General features: G+C 47.9%; 1 protein-coding gene across 1 annotated transcript; it reads right to left on the reverse strand.

The window, feature by feature from the left end:
* Positions 1 to 33: 33 nt before the first annotated feature.
* Positions 34 to 17,246, reverse strand: LOC122390949 (collagenase-like). The gene is made up of 7 exons (XM_043384404.1): positions 17,229 to 17,246; positions 12,895 to 13,384; positions 8,215 to 8,321; positions 5,332 to 5,543; positions 4,841 to 4,970; positions 1,991 to 2,128; positions 34 to 680 (listed from the first exon to the last, which is right to left on the reverse strand). Exons 1-7 carry the CDS (start codon positions 17,244 to 17,246, stop codon positions 507 to 509), a joined length of 1,269 nt encoding a protein of 422 aa, XP_043240339.1. The 3' UTR covers positions 34 to 506.
* Positions 17,247 to 18,803: the final 1,557 nt, after the last annotated feature.

Consider the following 18,803-nt stretch of genomic DNA (forward strand, 5'->3'; position numbering starts at 1 on the left):
TCACAGACGTCTTATTGTTATTTGCTTACGCACCCGAGTGTTTATTGAGTCGCCTACCAGGTCCAGTACAGTGGGCAATGCAAACCAAGTGCATACGAACTACTTTCTACACAGACAACGATTAAGTCTAGCCATAACCTAACGTACATCTACAAACACAGCTTGTAAGTTGCAACCGCAACATACAAACGCAAGCGTCTACCCTTGCAAGGTCTTACACTTAACAAACGCATTACACATGCACGATACACTTGTTACACTGCATGGTATGGCACATAGATACTGTGAATGCTTACACACACAAAAGAAATACACAAAGTGACGAAGAATAAACGTATCGCTCAACAACCACAGCATCAGCTCGTCTGACATCATTAGTGTACTAGGCATCACACCAATGGGTCACCTGCCTTACACATCCAACAGTGACAAGTGACAACAGCCGTCAGCACATTTACCAGTCTCACATTACCACAGATGAGTCAGTCCCACATCACCGAGCCACCTTACATATCCAGCTGCACATCCGTGTTATCCCGTATCCAGGCGAGGTAGGGAGCGACGCGCGTGTAGCCGGCAGGGTCCCCAATGTCACAGCCGGCGGCGCCGACAAAGCTGCTGATACCGACCAGTGACCAGCGACCGGACTGGAAGATCATCAGCGGGCCGCCGCTGTCACCCTGAGGGGCATACGACCGTGCGTTAACCCTCGCATGTGTGCGGCGTTTGCCAGCTTCTAATGTGTAGGGGGGGGGGGGGTCGGTTGGACCCCCCCCTTGCCGTTTGGCCCCTGATTGAGCTAGAGCTTCGCGGAAAAAACGAGCGTGTTGCCCGTGACGAGAGGAAGCCGATGATACCCAATTTTAAGGTCCTAGGTCATTGGTTGACCTTCCAGGTCAGGTCAATGACCCAAAGTCGGGAAAATCGGGACCTGTTAGAAAGTCGTAAAGTGTGGCTGCTAAGGGGTTTTTCGGGGTGCTGATCACGAATATCGTGTTAGTTTTGATCACAGATGATGTCTTGAAGCATTTAGACCAGGTCGGGTCAGGTCAGGTCAGGTCAACCAGTAGGCGTCGTGACGGGTATTCGTAGTACGTGTCAACTGTCAACCGCCTCTGACAGCTTCGTAACATGTTACGAAGTCACCAAAACTACTTCATAAATGTTCAAATGGTTGCTAAATTCGAATTCAGCTCCAAAAACTAGCCTAGAAACATGTAAAACTCGAAAAAGTGACCCGAGGTCACCCGAGGTCACCAAAGGTCAATGACCTGACCTGACCTTCAAGTGACCTTGACACACACGGGAGTAACATCAAATCACATGTTTGAACGTTTGAAACCACGAAAAGCTTGCAAACACGCGGCTAGTGCGAGCCGACATACGCGAAATAGCGATTCCGGCCAAACATGGTCTCGGAAAAGAGGTCACAGGTCAAAGGTCATTTGGGTCATGGTCATGAAATTTTCAGGGTAGGTGTAAAATTGATCAATGCGAGGGTACTGAAAGTTTCGTCGCGATCGGCCGCTTTTTACGCGAGCTATTCGCGAAAAACCATGGGGGGGGGGTCCATCCGACCCCCCCCCCCCTACACATGCGAGGGTTAATGTCGATTGTCGAGACTCAATGGTGCTCTGAGTCAGGGACTCAAAGCAGCCACAGGACCAGACTAAATGGTGTTGGCAAGGGGACGAACTTAAAATAAATTAAATGCATGAATGTGTCCGAAGGAGTAAAACGGTCACATTGAAACTATATAAAACGTATGTCATATCACTGTCACATGTCATATCAGGTCAAAAGTCAAAACATAGTGGCATGACATGGTTCATGCTTCATTTGTCACATTACGGTATTGTTTTTTTGGGGGGAGGGGGGCTGTAAAAAGTATCGTAATGCATAGCAGCACACACACACGCTAGTACATATATATCAGTGCTAGTGTCGGGGACTGAGGATGCCCTCTCTATCCAGGAGCACTAGTGCTTACCGAGCAGTGCGACTGTTTGGCGGTGGTCGGCTTGGAGCAGATCTTCAGCGGCGTCATCTGGAACGGGAACCGGTTGGCGCACTCGCAGTTACCGATGATACGCACCTTGGCCGCCTGCAGAATGAAGCTGCCTCCAGGCTGCAGCAGGAAAAAGGAACGGGGAAAACTTATGGCACGGACATAAAATGTAAAATATCCGATCAGAAAAAAACGTCAATGTCAAAATACAATACATGAATGAATACTATAATCGTTTAGGTACAGCAAAATAAAATAAAAAACTGTGAAATAAAAATGAGTTTGTCCCGAATGGGATAGACACCCTCCAGTTTTTCTTTTGCATGTGTAAAGAAAAAAGCGGCGCGCAAAACCGCGAAAGTTGGCAACGCTTAACACCGTCAAGTTTGCATCGAGTGTAAAAATTACCGCAGGTCAGTTCACCCAAAGACAGATCACCCGATCAAGTTAGTCCTCGCATTTACGGTGGGGGAGGGGGCAGGCGGGGAAACAGACTTCTCGCTTTTTCGCAAACAACTCTCGCAAAAACGGCCGACTGAAACGAGATTTTCAGTGCCCTCGAGTTAGCTCGCGTCCGGGTGGGTCATCGGCCAACTTTGCCAAGATGGGGGGGGGGGGGCGGGGAGTATTTGGCCACATCAGGCTATCTCGGAAAGTAAGAAAGCTAGAATTACGCGGAAAAGGCAATAGCTTGCTCGCTACAAGATCTTCTTTAAGAATAATAAAAAGTCGTTTTTAGATTGGGTCATCGCTGAGGTCACTATAGAGGTCACCAAACGTAAAAATGTCGCGAATTTTGGTTCATGATTTTGACAACTTTTCACAAATACGCGCATAGCTCGGGAACCAATAAAGGTACAGCGCCGCAGAAAAGCGCATTCCGCTGCTCGCTCGAAGCTCTTTTCTAACATTGTTCTCAGAATTGACAGAACGTCATGCTTTATGAAAGCAAAAGAAATAACTGAATACCAGTGCCAACGTGTTAGCGCTGATGATAAAATTCTGAAAAAGTTATAAATATCAACCCCTACATAAACTTGACCATACCATAACCATATGTAATGGATAGGGTGCAGCTCATAATCAAAGGTGCACTCAAAGGTCATGTAACTTTATGAAAGATTACGAACGTTGTCACCAGTATGAAACGTTAGATGAAGGCACGGTTGAGCGATGAAATCACTTGATTTGTGTTCAAGTCATCAATACGGATCGATTGACATGCAGCATGGTCAACTTTTGAAGTTGTCCTTTCCTGGTCAAGTTTAGTTCGTTTGAGTTACACGTTCATCACTCATCAGTTACACGCTAGTTCGTTTTAGTTACACGTAAGTTTATTACAATTAATGTAAAAATCGGGAGTTCTTCGTAATAATTTAATGTTTGGTGACCTAGTAGTGACTTTAGCGATGACCTGATCGAAAAATGACCTGTACTGATAGGTTTTATTAGCGAGCTATCTATTGCTTTATTCAGGGTCTCTGTAGCTTTCATAATCTTTAGGTAGTCGGGTGGGGCAAAAAAAACGCCACTCTTTCCACCATGGCGAAGTTGGCTGAGACCGCCCAGCACGGTGCGGGTTACCCGTGATAACTTCGTCATCCAAGTCGTCTGTTACTTATTGAGTTCAAGGTGCAGCTTGCTGTTCAGCCCGACCTCATTATGTGTCCTGTGTTCGCAATACGGGATTATGTATACCTATCGCGCTCCGCGGGCCAGGGAGCCACGATGACTCGTTATTTGTTAATGGTCGGCCCCACCCTATCACTTGTTATCTGACAACCATCCATCTCTTCATCCTCAGGACAAACCCATCCGCATCCCATCTCACGCTCCCTTTGCGGGATGGCGGTCACCCCGCCTGACAACCGGTGGGTGAGGTGGGGTCCGCACCAGGGCCTCGTTTCATAAAGCGAGTCCGTAACTTACGGCGGTTTTTGGTCTTGTATTGCAAGCGATGGCGATAGTTTGAATCGTTGAATTTATTTATCTTGCAAGCAAGAACAGAAAGAAGAAAGGGAAATAAATTTATCGTTTCGCATGCGCTTGCAATACAAGCCCAAAAAAACGGCTGAAGTTACGGACTCGCTTTATGAAACGAGGCCCAGGACACGTAAAAATCCTCTCCGGGGTGACCGTTTGGAAGGTGGTCGGACTGTCCCAACGTGGCCGAGGCCGAGACCGAGACGGTTTCGCTTCCGCGGATCACTATCGGTGTCCGGCACAGCCCAACATCTACGCCCTATCCTAATGTCCCATAATGGCTTTTCAGGCCGAAACAGTTTGCTCCCAACAGAACAAAACAAAGGAAAACAAAGCAAAACAAAACAAAACAAAACAAAACAAAACAAAACAAAACAAAACAAAACAAGCAAAGCAAAACAAAACAAAACAAGCAAAGCAAAACAAAACAAAAAATAATATAAAACAAGACAAGGCAAGGCAACACAAGACAAAACGATACAAAACGAAACAAAACAAAACAAAACAAAACGGAACGAAACGATACAAAAACAAAACATGACAAAACCAAACAAAACAAGACATGGAATAATTGTGCAACACGAATCGAATGCTGCCCTCCCGCAATTCGCGAAATAACTTCATTCATTCTTTTTTCAGGAATGCAAACAAGCCTTGCCTGCACCGTTATTTTTATGCAGCTCTTCTCAGCCTATTTGTCTCAGCTGGTTGTGTAGAAAGTTGAAACATCGTAGATAGACTCCCCTCGTTCCTTTCAGCACCCAGCTACCCCAGCTGGCCTTGTTGAGGTCGGCTGGCATTCCTGGGTTGCTGGCTCACTGAGCCAGTTCGGGTACCCACTGAACTGACCTTGTTGGGGTCAGTTTTGCCCCAGCCGGCGATGGTGCCCTCCATGTCCGTGTACTGCTGCTCCAGCTCCAGAATCGCCGGCAAACAGATCGGCTGGATGACGTCGTTAAACTGGACATCCTCGGATAACCTGAGGGCACGTGTCAGATATATGGGTGTTATGAAATGGTTGAATCATTGGTTAGTTATCATTTATCTTAAACGTACGTGCAACAATGCAAAGTTATGCTGAAAATGAGAACTTCAAATTAATTATATTTGCAAGGTGAAATGAAAATCGGCGTGCTTTGACGTTTGCCATCTAAGCTAAAAACGTTAGTGTAACAAGCAATTTTATACCGACCGTTCACAGTCAAAAAGTGTCCAGCTAGCCGCTAGGACACTTAAGAGCTCACGCTGAAGCCCATAAGCCACCATCCCCTGTTTCTCCTATCCCCTGCAAACCCCTCCGCCCCTCGGCCGCAGGACGCGGTAACTACCGAGCCACTCACTCGATCAGTCCGATGTCGTGACTCCGCTCCAGGCTGGCGATGCTCCACTCGGGATGCTGTTTGAATTTGGTGGCGTTGACCACCAGCGACTGGGCGCCCGGGTGTCCGATGTCGAGAGCGCCCAGTCTCAGCTCGGTCCAGACGGCAGATTCCAGGCAGTGAGCGGCAGTGAGCACGAACCGACGGCTGATGAGAGACGCGGAGCAGTACAGCTGCCGGAGAGATAGGTGGGAGGAAGTGAGCTGGAATTGACAGACACATGAAAATGCATTGAATGGGTGTAGCTGACAGACAAAATTATGGAACCGTTATCGAGGCCGGAGACTGGAGGCTGGAGTCGTCATGTTTAACTTTAATGACAGTGACAGTCGACAGACACGAGAGGCTGTCAAGGAGGCGGCAGCTGCAGGTATAATAGCTGGTCAGACATTGTGTTGCCTTCAAAGGTGCCATGCGTTGTCCTCGATACTAAAGGGGACATAAAAGGCATCTTTTTGACACCTTTTACAGCTTTGAAACTGTATGCTCTTAGTGCTAAGCCATGTTTATTCACAAGGATATTTTTTAAAAGGCGAGCTGCACGCAAAAAAAAATTAAAGACGAGCTAAAACGCGATCCTCTCGGTACTCCTACCCCAACGAAACATCGTCCATCTTTCGAAACATACCTACTTAACGTCCTCTCCCCCCTTCCCCTCACATCCACGTGCTGTGATTGAGGCGTGACGCCCCCCCCCCCTTCCCTGGGGGTGGTATCGTGTCGGCTACACCAGGCGTCACGTCACGCCGGCTCCCGCACACAATCCCCGCCGCGTCACGGCTGTGACGGCGATGGCGTCACACCTGTTCCGAGTCGCCGCCCCCGCCCCCACCCCCGCCCCCGCCCCCGCCGCTACCGTCGCCGCTGCCGCCGCCCCGTCAGGTGTAGAGCCCTCTAACACTTCTACACTCCTACACAGTCCTTTGTCGTCCTGAAAGTTCGACGAGTGCTGACTTCTACTTCTACGTTCATAAACTACGGCTTACTGCTGAATTCGATTAGCCATGGTGTAGTTGGTAAAGCACAATGCCACGGCTTCCATGGCGGTTCAACGAGGCTTCACAAGCGAGCTTCAACGATTCTTAAATGCTTTACGAGCGCTGATGTGCAAACGCAATGCCCGGTTGATAGAGCAAGGAACGATAACCCACTCTTTAACCCGCGCCCTGCTGGGGGTCCTGGATTTCCACGCCCTGCTGGGGGGGGGGGGTGTTTGAACACCCCCCCCCCTTGTAACTCGGCTCCTGGGCCACGTAGCGATACGCGGAAGGCGGCGTTCGAAAGAGCGTAAAAAATAATGACGAAATCACTTCGGTCAATTTTTTGGTCAGGTCAAAGGTCAGGTCACCAGAGGTCATTGAAGGCAAAATTTCGCCGATTTCCAGGTCGAATGTCGAAAATTTCCAAGAAGCCAACGCATAACTCGGGAACAAATAGAGCTACAGCGCCGCGGAAAAGCGCATTCGATAGCCCTATTAACGCCCTTTCTGAGTAATTCTCTCAGATTTGACCTAAGGTCAACGGTTTTGCCTGCAGGGGGCAAAAACTGCAAAAATAGCCGATATTTTCGAAAACAGTTTTTCTGCAATAACTTTTGACCCAAGCCTTGTACGAGCTTACTTTTACCGGCATCGTGTTCCTCTCGTCAAGACGCATCGAATGAACTATAACTTGACCTTGAAAGGTCAAATTGAAAATTTGACCTCAGGTCAAGGTCATGACCTGACCGGAAAGGGTCATGTTGCATATCAGTCGATCCGTATCGTCGAGCTGAACACATCTAAGGCGTTTTCATCGCTCTAGCATGCCTCTATCAAAAGTTAATTGCGAAAAACTGTTAGATACCATTCGTGACCTAAGATGACCTCAGGGCATAAACAAGGGTCACGGACACCATTTTCAAGTTCAGTGTGTCTAAACCACTTGTAATTCGGTGTTTGGGAGTGTGTATAATGTCTTTCATCCAAAAGAGGCGCATTTCAATTTTCTCCCATTGACTTATAATGGGGAGGTCGCAAAATTGACCTGACCTTAGGTCATCGATATCAAAATTCTGAGATATACATTTTGTACATGCTATTGCTCTTAGCAATCGCTGAAAGTTTCAAAGCGATCGGTCACTCGGTGTAGCTATGACAGACATTGAAAGTTTTTATGAGGTGAGGTCACTTCAAGTGACCTGGTGACCTGACCTTGAATGACCTTGGTCTGAAATTTTCACAACATGTGTATAATTGATGTATGATAAGGTGTACCAAAAATGGCGGCGCTCCGCGCCGCCGTTTTTGAGATATTCGCGAAAAAACCACAAGGAGGGGTGTTCAAACACCCCCCCCCCCCCCAGCAGGGCGCGGGTTAAGACATCAACGCGCCGCAAAATGACCTTGCAGTCGGCGTGCCGGCGTGCTCAACAAACAAACAATAAAACATCAACGCCCGCAGTATAAGTTGCTAACTTCATTTTGTCTAAGTAAAGAAGATAAGATGGTTACATTTCGTAAAATTGGGCGCAGCACTACCGTTTTATCGTCGGTAGTCCGATGTAGACGGCTCATATCTCACCGTTTTGTCGTCGCATACTCACTGGTTTGATAAAGATGCAGACGGCTCATACGTCACCGTTTTGTCGTCGCATACTCACTGGTTTGATACAAATTTAGACGGTTCATATCTTACTGTTTTGTCGTCGCTACTCACTGGTTTGATAAAGATGTAGACGGTTCATATCTTACCGTTTTGTCGTCGCTACTCACCGGTTTGATACAGATTTAGACGGTTCATATCTTACCGTCTTGTCGTCGCTACTCACTGGTTTGATACAGATTTAGACGGTTCATATCTTACCATCTTGTCGTCGCTGGTGCGCGTGACGATGTAGACGACGAACGGAAACTCGCCGACCTTGGCGTCCTTTCCGTCGAGAATACGCTTCACCCGCGACCGGCCGCAGTCTGAAACAGAGCAGGATCGGTCGGTAATCGCCAATCGGTAATCAATCGCTCAGTCTATTGGTCAGTCTCATCGGTCAGTGCAAGCGGTCAGTTTTAGCGGTCAGGCCTAGCGGTCCATCTCAGCTGTTGGTCTCTGAGTGGTCAGATCCATTACCGTCCGGTTATCGAGCATCTGTCAGTCGCAGCGTTCAGTTTTAGTGTTAGGTATACTGACATACAGCGGACGGCCAATGGGAACGGGTCGCCGACAGGAACCAGTGGTGAGCACCGAACATTTTCTCTGAGCGCATGGTACGTTCTTTTACCAACGCAGAACGTTCTTTGGTTCACTGTCACCCACTGAGAACCAAAAACAAAATGACCGGAGGCAGCCACTTCGCAAAAAGCGGCGAACACTTTCACATGTCAGAACTAAGCACGTACTGACTACATTCTTTAAAAGTTGTGAAAAAGTGAACGATTTATGGCGCGCGAGGTTCAGCATACACTCTCAGTTTCATTGTTCCACATTTCGCCGTTTCAAAGTCAACGCAGAACCGGCAACCCCAGATCGTTAGCGATTCCAGTCACGAACCGTTTCACGTGAGTTTATTTAACATCCGTGACATTTAACCCTCGCCGGACCTATTGGTTTTCTACATACGCGCCGGCCGAGGGGGGGGGGGGGGCGGGTACGACCCCCCCCTCGCCGTTTCGCCCCTGGTGGAGCTAGCGCGTCGCGGAAAAAAACGAGCGTGTGCGCCGTTACGATACGCAGAGATTGGTACCCGATTTTAAGGTCCTAGGTCAGCCGGTGACCTCTGAGGTCAGGTCAAGTGCCCCAATGTACGGCTCAGTTTTTGGTGAATAACTTCGCAAAAAACGGTCGCAGAGCGCCGATTGGGGCAGCATCGTGTTCGTCTTGCTCAGGCGCGTCGAATGATATACTTTTTGTCCGGGTCAGGTCAACTTGGGGTGTTGACCTCAGGTCAAGGTCAGGTCAGCACCCCAGGTCACGAAGTTGGTCGAAAGAGATCATGTTGCATATCATTCGATTCGGCAGGTCTTCCTGAGTCCATTGGTGGCTTTCCCGACTCGCTAGCTCAATTTGATCAAGAGTTATTGACGAAAAACTAATATGACCTTGATGACGTCATAAATGACGTCACGCAAGGTCAACATTGCAAAAGTGACGCATCTAACCTTGCAAGGAGTGCATCAAATCACGATTCTGTGTGCTTGAGATAGTTAGAGATCGTTCCCGGTGCCAGAATAGCAGTTTTCATTTTTCCCCATTGACTTATAATGGTGAGGTCACGAAAATGACCTGACCTCATATGACCTTTAGGAAAAATCCGAGATATAAAAGTTGTGGGACTCATAATGGATACTAGATCCTGCAAGTTTCATTTCCCTGTGACATCTCCTCTGGAAGTGAGGGCGTTGCGAAGTTGCGACATCTGAAGACCGTGCAGAGGTTCACTTATGACGTCATAGGTCAATGACCTGACCTGACCCAAAAATGCGGTTGGTGTCAAAAGATCCGGCTTGGATCAAAGGTTAGGTATGCCAAGTTTCAGCTCTCTATCGCCAGCGTGTTCGGAGCTATCGCGAAAAAACCCTATGGGGGGCGGCACCCGCCCCCCCCCCCCTCGGCCGGCGAGGGTTAACTCACCAAATAATAACAAGGTAGTGGAACGCATAGCGCTTGGTTATGATGCTCATCTGATAATGAAATCCTTGATTAATTTTCATAACGTTTCCTTAGCCAGCATTTTGCTCATTCGCCCAATGTCTTGGCTTGTTTGTTTTACATGTGCTAACGGCAGAACCAAAATTATACACGAGTTAGTAAACAGTCCTTTTGAAACCATTTAGGAAACCATTTATGAACCATTAATGCTCACCAGCGCTCACCTACTATATTTAGTGGTTTTCATTGTATAAAGAATAGGCATATTTTTAAGGTAAGTGAAACATTGTAAAACATTGTTGGTATCACTATCTTACTTTACACTAAAGTGTTATTTGTCAAGTGAGTAACATGAGCATTTTGGCTGGTGCTATGCAATGCAGGTGTTTAACAGGAGAATGGACTGTTTTTTTCTTGATTTGCCTTTGCATTTAAATTGGTAACAACATATTTTCTTCAAATGCCAGTGCAAATATAACCGTTCCAGTAAGATTTGCGCTCGACGAACGATAGGCATGCTCAAGATCCTTGAAGACATGCCTAAGTGACAAAGCGACTTAAAGTTTATTTTAGAAGATGGTGGTCTTGAGCAGATAAGTTCGATGTTCGCTTTCAGCGTGCGTTCGCTTTCATTTCCTTTCACTTTTCTATACGAGTACGTTCTGGTCTTTGCGTAAGCGAAAAATGCCGAACTCCCAAAAGACATGAGACAAACGTTATATTTACCCGAGAGAGAATCTGTTGCGTCGTACGAGTGAAACGACCTATCTGTCGTGTGTGCGTGTGTCGCGTGCCACGACCGATCACCACAACAACATCAATCACTGTTGTTAGCTCTAAATGCTGGCCCAGAGGAGGACTCGTCCGCGCGCCTGTGACGCTCGATTATGTATAGTCACGTTTGGTATAGTCAAGCGCCCTTCGACTTTCAAATAAATGTGCCTGGGGGTTCCTGGTAGCGGGAAACAGCGAGGGAGTTCCCTGTGTTTCCGTCCCTTTCTCCGCTAACGTCGTATTTGCTAAGACAGCTGAAATGTTGGTAGGTAGCTAAATCGCTATAATGGTAATCGCCGCGCCGGGATATCGGCAGAGTTTCCCCTGAGAGCACCCGAATGGACGAACGTTTTATAAGTGGCATTCGCCTTTATTTCATGAGCTTGTTCAGCCCTTTGCATTAATTGACTACCTTTCTTAAATTTCCGTTGAATCAATAAGCCGTAAGAGGGATAGGTAACCGATGCATACGCGACAACAACCATTTTTACTTTGTAGAAGATCATTAGCGATTACCGACCCAGTGGCGTGTCGTCACGGTATACGGATCGCAAATGAATGTTTGTGTGTGGGTGTGTAACCAAGCCGAGACATAATGCTATCGAGCAGACTCACTTTCTATCAGACTCCCCTCTGAAAATGGCCTCGTTAGCCGCGCAGTGGCGGGCGGCGAAATGGTAGCGTGCGTTCCACGGAACGGGCGAGGAACTGATACCATACCGTCGTGCTTTGTACACGACTGATCCACGAAAGGGACTGCTGTTTGCGCGAGTTTCTAATGTCGCATGAGATAGATACATCAGCGCCACAATGAAAAGCATGTGTATAAGACATTAGAGACTCGGGGCGGCAAGGGTAAGGCTCGGTAAAACGGCAAGATCGTGTCCATAGCCCGAGTCTGCCTGGTGGGATAGGCTGCTGAGAGATCAACCCCTGGTGACCTATTTGTATCTCTGGCGTTTGCTGTCAGTATTCAGCTGTCATAAGCCTGTCATCCCTGGTGTCATCTGCCAGTGCCCTGTCCGTTTTATTCTCTGTCGTTATTGCAGTGTCCGTGGTGTGGTGCTATAGCCATATAGCTATTATACAGTAGTCTCCAGTGGGTTAAAACCCCTCTAGAGCGTTTGCATTTGTCGGTTTGACTTGCATATGCATTGGCGATATCTGCCAACCCTACTGTCATTTGCCACTATATGTATTTTGTCCTCATCGCTGTCCGCCGGCCGGCTATCGCTGAACCTTTGGATACTGCAATGCTTTGTATGAGGACAACACCAACATGAGAGACTGCAGTGCTCCATACGAAGATAACACCAGCATGAGAGACTGCAATGTTTTATATCAAGACAACACCAGAATGAAAGTGTGCAATGCTTTCTATGAAGACAGCACCAACATGAGAGACCATGCAGTGCTCCATACGAAGACAGCACCAGCATGAGAGACTGCAATGTTTTATATGAAGACAACACCAGAATGAAAGACTGCAATGCTGTATATGAAGACAACACCAGAAAAGAATGCAATGCTTTCTATGAAGACAGCACCAATATAAGGGACTGCAATAGGTACGTTGGATGGCGATAGCGCCATTCATGGAAACACGTAGGTGAGAAGTTGCAGTATGAGCCGAATGGCGTTAACTTAAAACACCGGAGACAAATATGTTTCAGGGTTATAACATATCGGAGACTGTAAAACCATATATGGCTATAATACCGGATAACGGAGGCTGCAACACGTTTTATGGCTATCCTGTCACTAGCTTGTTGTTCCCCGCTATACCCTGACTGTTACTTGCTATCCCTGCTGCCCCCTGTCACTGACCTGACAGCTCCCCTGACCTGTCACAGACCTGCCAGTTCTGTTCTCCTCTGTCACTGACATGTCTGTCACCCCTTCTGTTTCCTGTCGCCGACCTGACACCACTGCCCTGACCTGCCACTGACCTGTAATTGCCCTTCCGCCCTGTCACAGACCTGTCTTTGACATGTCACAAACGTTTCACCGACCTGTCACCTCTCCCGTCCCTGGCCTGTCACCGACATGTAAGCTCTTCCCTGATTTATCATTGATCTGTCACCCCTGCCTCTGACCTGTCACTGACCTGTTACCCCAGACACTGACCTGTCAGCTCGCGGTGCAGTCGGGCCGCCCGCCGCCGGCTGTTCCGCCGCTCCTTGGACAGACCGCGGGCCACGCAGTTAAACCCTCTGTGCTGGAGCAGATAGTTGGCCGAGAACTCGAGCGGCACCTCGTCGCCGGGCGGCGCGTCCAGTAACAGAGGCGCCGTGTCACATTGAAACCACTGGCGGCCGTACAGCATACCCCGGCCGGGCAGCTCGAGGAAATCCCCCCAGACGCGCCAGTGGACCCAGGGGAGAACCACGGAGTCCAGGTCTATGTCGGTGCAGACCAGCGAGACGGCTGTATCGGCGGAGTCGGGCCGCAGCAGGCGGCGCTGGCAGGCACCGCGCGGGTACGGGCGCGGGTAGTTCTCCGAGCTGAGGTGGACGGCACGGCCGGCCCGCACCTCCGTCACCTCCTGGTCGCAGCCGCCGAAACCCGTCAGAGGGAAGATGGCCGCAGCGCCGGTCACCACAGCCGCCAGCACAAACTGCGGGAGATACGGGGAAAAGGGTCGATATTGTACACCGTATTGGTGGGCGGTAGAGGTTTGTCAAAATCTGATCTCTTGCTAGGCTGTCGCCGGCTCTTTAGTCTTTATGTAAGGTGAGTTGTGGCGGAGCATTGAGAACCAGATCGGACCTCGAGCCTCAGTGCGTGCGCTACCTACCATGCAGTGACATCCGGTGACCAAAATCTTGAACCTGTCATCAGTCACTGGCGTGCACCGGAGCGACGCACCGGGCCGGGCGGACCATATCTGCATTCTGTAGGTCGAGTATCAGCCCCAGGTGGACCACGCACTGAGTACCGACGACCGTCAACGGCTACCGCCCCGGGCGAAAGTGGAACCGGACACTGATAGCGTCGGAGGTCCTGATACACTGGTACAGTTCCTATTGGGTGATGCCGTCTGTGCATTTAGGTACCTGGGTGTTTCCTGATCGTTATTTTACCCATCAGACGTGTGGATCTGTTCAGCTGTGAGACTAAGAAGAATGGAGGTCATGCATAGGTACTTGCGCAGCCATGCGTCGTTTTTGATTGAGGTCAAAAGTGAAAACCTGATTAGGACTACGTCTTCGCACCCCTATTCTTCATTGTATTGTGGGAAGTGTTATGTCTTGATATCTATGACACCAAAGCAGCTAACACTACACACTGACACATCAACACCGGTACACAATGACCGTGATAAAGCACTACCTTGAGCCGTTACGAGACGCGACGAATGGTATCCGCTTTTAATTCTCATGTCAACCGGTGGCCCCTGAGGTTAGGTCAAGTGGTCCAAGGCACGGGTTCGGTTTTTCTTCGCGAAAAACGGCTTCGCGAAAAACGGCCGCAGAGCCGCAATCTTGGCACCATCGTGTTCGCCTTGCTCAGACCTTTTTGGTGGGTGGGGTCAAGTTAACCCGCGAGTTGCTGGGGGGGGGGCGTTAAACGCCCCCACTTTACGCCCCCACGGGCCATAGCATAAAAACGGCGCGCCGCAGGCGCGCCAAATTTTGGGTACCTGTAGAGAATTAATTGAAGTTTATTGTGACAAAGTTTCAAAAAATCGGTGGGACAATTTTTGAGATATCGAGGTTTTAGTGACGTCATGATTTCTGAGTTTACGACCAAAAACGGCATATGTTCAAAAAATCATATAAAATCACAGAATAGACATACAGACATGCCGCAAACGCCATTAGACTGCCAATACCATGATCAATCTAATGGCTATCTTTAATTATTGATTATCGTTCCGCATTTTCCAAAATCTTGAACTGAATCTTGGCAATTTTTCGTGACCATGATACATGAATTTCTTAAATTGAACTTTTTGAGCCAAACACGTACACATATGACAACATGAATGTCACCATCGTGTTCTACGCCCCAAATTACCTATAAAACATGTGTCACAGGCTGCGAATATCAGTTTTGATTTTCGGGGATATCTGCCTACCCGGTTGACCTGACCTTGACCCTGACCTATGCTTGACTGACCCCTATATGGGGCTGACACTCTTGTAGGCCTTATAAGATGGATTGTGCACCGTTTTGACAGAGTTTATGGCGAGAGGCGCCCATTGCGAAGTCCTGAAGTCCATGCTACTGAAAGCCCGATTTCAGGTGTTTGACCTGACCTTGACCCGACCTGTGACCTCAAATTCAATTTTAAAGTACTCATCTGAGGCGTCTCGTCGCGCTCTTTCGTTTGCCGCCTCGTGCGTTTCGCTGCGCCTATTGGTTCTCGAGTTATCGGCTGGCGGCGTTTAACGCCCCCCCCCCCCCCCAGCAAACGGTGGGTGGCGAAATACCCCAGCAACTGCCGGGTTAACCTTCCAGGCGGGGGGGGGGGCATTTCCCCCCCCCCCTTTAATTTTTTCGATATATCTCGAGAACCGCTGCGCCGATCGTCACCAAACTTTCAGTACCCTCCCGGGAGCAGCTAGCGCACATGGTGACCAAACATTTATCCAAAGGCTATGATAGGTTGGCCGCTAATGACGTCAGAGTGACGTCATTTTTGCCATTTTCGACCCAAAAAAAAGGTTTCGCGGGAAGAGCTGTCAGGCCTACATCTTTAGAGATACAGAAAAATGCTTCAGATATAAAAGGTGTGGAATTAAAAGGGCTACAAAACTGCTATTTCGGTTTTTCGAATTTTTTGGATTTTCACCCCTAAAAATCAAAAAATAGATTTTTTGAATATAATAGCCAAAAAATCCAAAAAGTTTTTTGAATTTCAAAAAAACGGAAAATATGTGATAGCCCCTACCGCCTTCTATCTACATACCAAATTTGAGATCGATACCTCTTTTTTTGGCCAAGTTATAGCGAAAAAACTGTTCAAAATTGATGACGTCAAATTTTCAAATTCAATTTTTAGAAATTCTAGACCTCGTAGCGCAAAACAAAGACCACCTTAAGACTCCCCGTGACGAGCTGCATCGAATCGATACCCATTTTATGCAAAAATATCAACTTTGAAATTTGACCTTTTTTTGACCTGACCTTGACCTGACCTCCACCAGCAAGTGACCTAAACCGTACCTGATGGTCTTATAACCAACACCATTTAGCTGGAAATGAAAAACTGGCCATAAAACATGCATTGCATAACCTTAGTAAAGTTGGGCTCATGTGGTGACCCTCGGTGACCTTTGGTGACCTGACCTGTGACCTGACCTGGTATGACCAGTGACCTCTAATAGCAACATATGTACTAGACAACTGACGCCTTATCGCTGATTTTCGAGAAAATGCGTTTTACTCGGTGTTATAGCGCTTTCCCTAGAAGCCCCGTGAACGGTGAAACATTTTATCTTTGACCTGACCTGTGACGTCATCGGTGACCCCGAGGTCAATGAAATTTGGTTTCCCTCGACAAATTTGACAGCGCTATGGAACGCCGTTTGAATTTTCCGGATCCGTCCAGTAGTTTCGGAGATACGGGGGGGGGGCAAAAAAGTGCCCCCCCCACCGCGCGGAAGGTGGCTGGTAGGCCCACCGCCTGCCGGGTTAAGGTATTGACCTCGGTTCAAGGTCAGGTCAGAGCGTTTAAGTCACGGAGCTGGTCGGAGGATGTCATATTGCATACCATTCGATTTGGCAGGTCTTCCTGAGTCCATTAGTGGCTTTCCTGACTCGCTAGCTCAATTTGATTGGGAGGCATTGACGAAAAACTCTTATGACCCATAAATGACGTCACGCAAGGTCACAAATGCAAAAGTAAAGCATCTGAACTTGCAAGGAGTGCATGAAATCATGATTCCGTGTGCTTGAGATAGCTTGAGATCTTTCCCGGCGCCAAAATAGGCATAACTAGGCATTATAGCAGTTTTCTTTTTTGCATTGACTTATAATTGTGAGGTCACGTGAATCGACTGACCTGACCTCATGTGACCTTTAGGAAAAATCTGAGATATAAAAATGTGAGACCTTCGGAGGATGCTAAGTCCTGTAGGTAAGCTTCATCTCCCTGTGAAAGTTCTCTGGCACTGAGGGCGTTGCGAAGTTGCGACATCTGAGGACCGTGCAGAGGTTTAAATACTTATTACGCCATAGGTCAGCGACCTGACCTCACATTAAAATGCAGTTGGTGTCACAAGATGCGTCTTGAATTAAAGGTCAGGTATGCTAAGTTTCAGCTCTCTATCGCCGGCTTGTTCGAAACTATTGCGAAAAAAACCTAGGGGGCACCCGTCCCCTCCCCCTCGATCGGCGAGGTTTAATTAATAAGCAAAACATCTCCAATGATTTTGATCGGTGTCGTGTGTAGATAATTCATATGCACAGTAAATTATTCATAATTGTCAGTCGAAGGGTAGTATAAAACTCACCGCCACATACAGGGTCATGTTCATGGCGCTGCCTGCCGCTGCTGTGAAGTCGGTACCGGTGTATCTGAGCCCCCGGCAGTTGTCGGCCGTTTGCAACACAGCCGAGCAGTTCTTCGAGGGCGCTCGGTGTGTGCAGTCTTGGTGTCAAACGTCTGGGGAAATCACAAAATCTGCATTGAATGCTGGCGAAGAGAACGAATGAGAAGAGGCTGAGAGAGAGAGAGAGAGAGAGAGAGAGAGAGAGAGAGAGAGAGAGAGAGAGAGAGAGAGAGAGAGAAAGAGAGAGAAAGAGAGAGGGGGAGAGGGAGAGAGAGAGAGAGAGAGTGAGAGAGAGAGAGAGAGAGAGAGAGAGAGAGAGAGAGAGAGAGAGAGAGAGAGAGAGAGAGAGAGAGAGAGAGAGAGAGGAGGGAGATGCACCATTGATTGCTATTGAGCTATGAATTGCAGTACACCTGCTTTCTGAGTGATCATGAAACTTTATGCATTCACAGTTATGCATTTTATGGCCTTGTTTATGCATTTCATTGCCGTTTGTCGAGGAAGATAGAACTAGCAAGGTTTTGTAAATGGATTTTTATCATACGAATGTTGATGCTTTGTTTGGGCATTGATGTATGCGACCTATACGTGATTTATAGCTGCATTAAACTGGAGCCGCATTATGAAACCGTAAAATGTTAGAATCGTCGTTTTGTTAATAAGAATTAAGTCTAAGAAATGCTGTTACTGCTTTTCCTTGCGTTTCAGTCTCTATTTTTCTATTTTTCATTAAATCATAAGAAAGCTTAACTTTAATAAAACGCTGATATTTATCGCTTTTGATAAAATGCATCGGAGGAAAAGGTTTAAGCGAAACATATGATAGTTAAAAGTTGCACGTTTCGGTCCCTATGATTTCGACGCGTTTTATGTCCCTCAAATACAGGCTTCAGACACAACATCATGTGAAGTAGGTATGCTGCACTATGTCCCTCACTTTGTCGCATGCATTGCCTACCTCACTTCCTGGTAGCGCCTATTTCAAACGAATAGGTATTTTGTAAACGAGAGCGAGTCATATTTATTTTAACCATCGCATCGACACACACAAATTCGCACATACAAGCCATAGCAATTGAGAGGATCGTTAGGATATTATTGACTTGGTAATTACTGTCCATTCTTGTTTATACATTGTTTTGACATCTTGTGCTTTCGGCTGTCAGGCGTTCCGTGGTATTCCAATAGCATGTCAGCATGCTTTGCTAAATCATCGTAATGTGGAATGTGGATACATGCACATAACAAGCAAGTCAGGAACATATTGCAGCATTAACCCTCGCCGGACCTATTGGTTTTCTACATACGCGCCGGCCGAGGGGGGGGGGGCGGGTACGACCCCCCCCCCTCGCCGTTTCGCCCCTGGTGGAGCTAGCGCGTCGCGGAAAAAACGAGCGTGTGCGCCGTTACGAGACGCAGAGATTGGTACCCGATTTTAAGGTCCTAGGTCAACCGGTGACCTCTGAGGTCAGGTCGAGTGCCCCAGGGTACGGTTCAGTTTTGGTGAATAACTTCGCAAAAAACGGCCGCAGAGCG

Source organism: Amphibalanus amphitrite, unplaced genomic scaffold (genome assembly GCF_019059575.1).
Source record: "Amphibalanus amphitrite isolate SeventyFive unplaced genomic scaffold, NRLGWU_Aamphi_draft 000416F_arrow, whole genome shotgun sequence".
Classification (NCBI taxonomy): domain Eukaryota; kingdom Metazoa; phylum Arthropoda; class Thecostraca; order Balanomorpha; family Balanidae; genus Amphibalanus; species Amphibalanus amphitrite.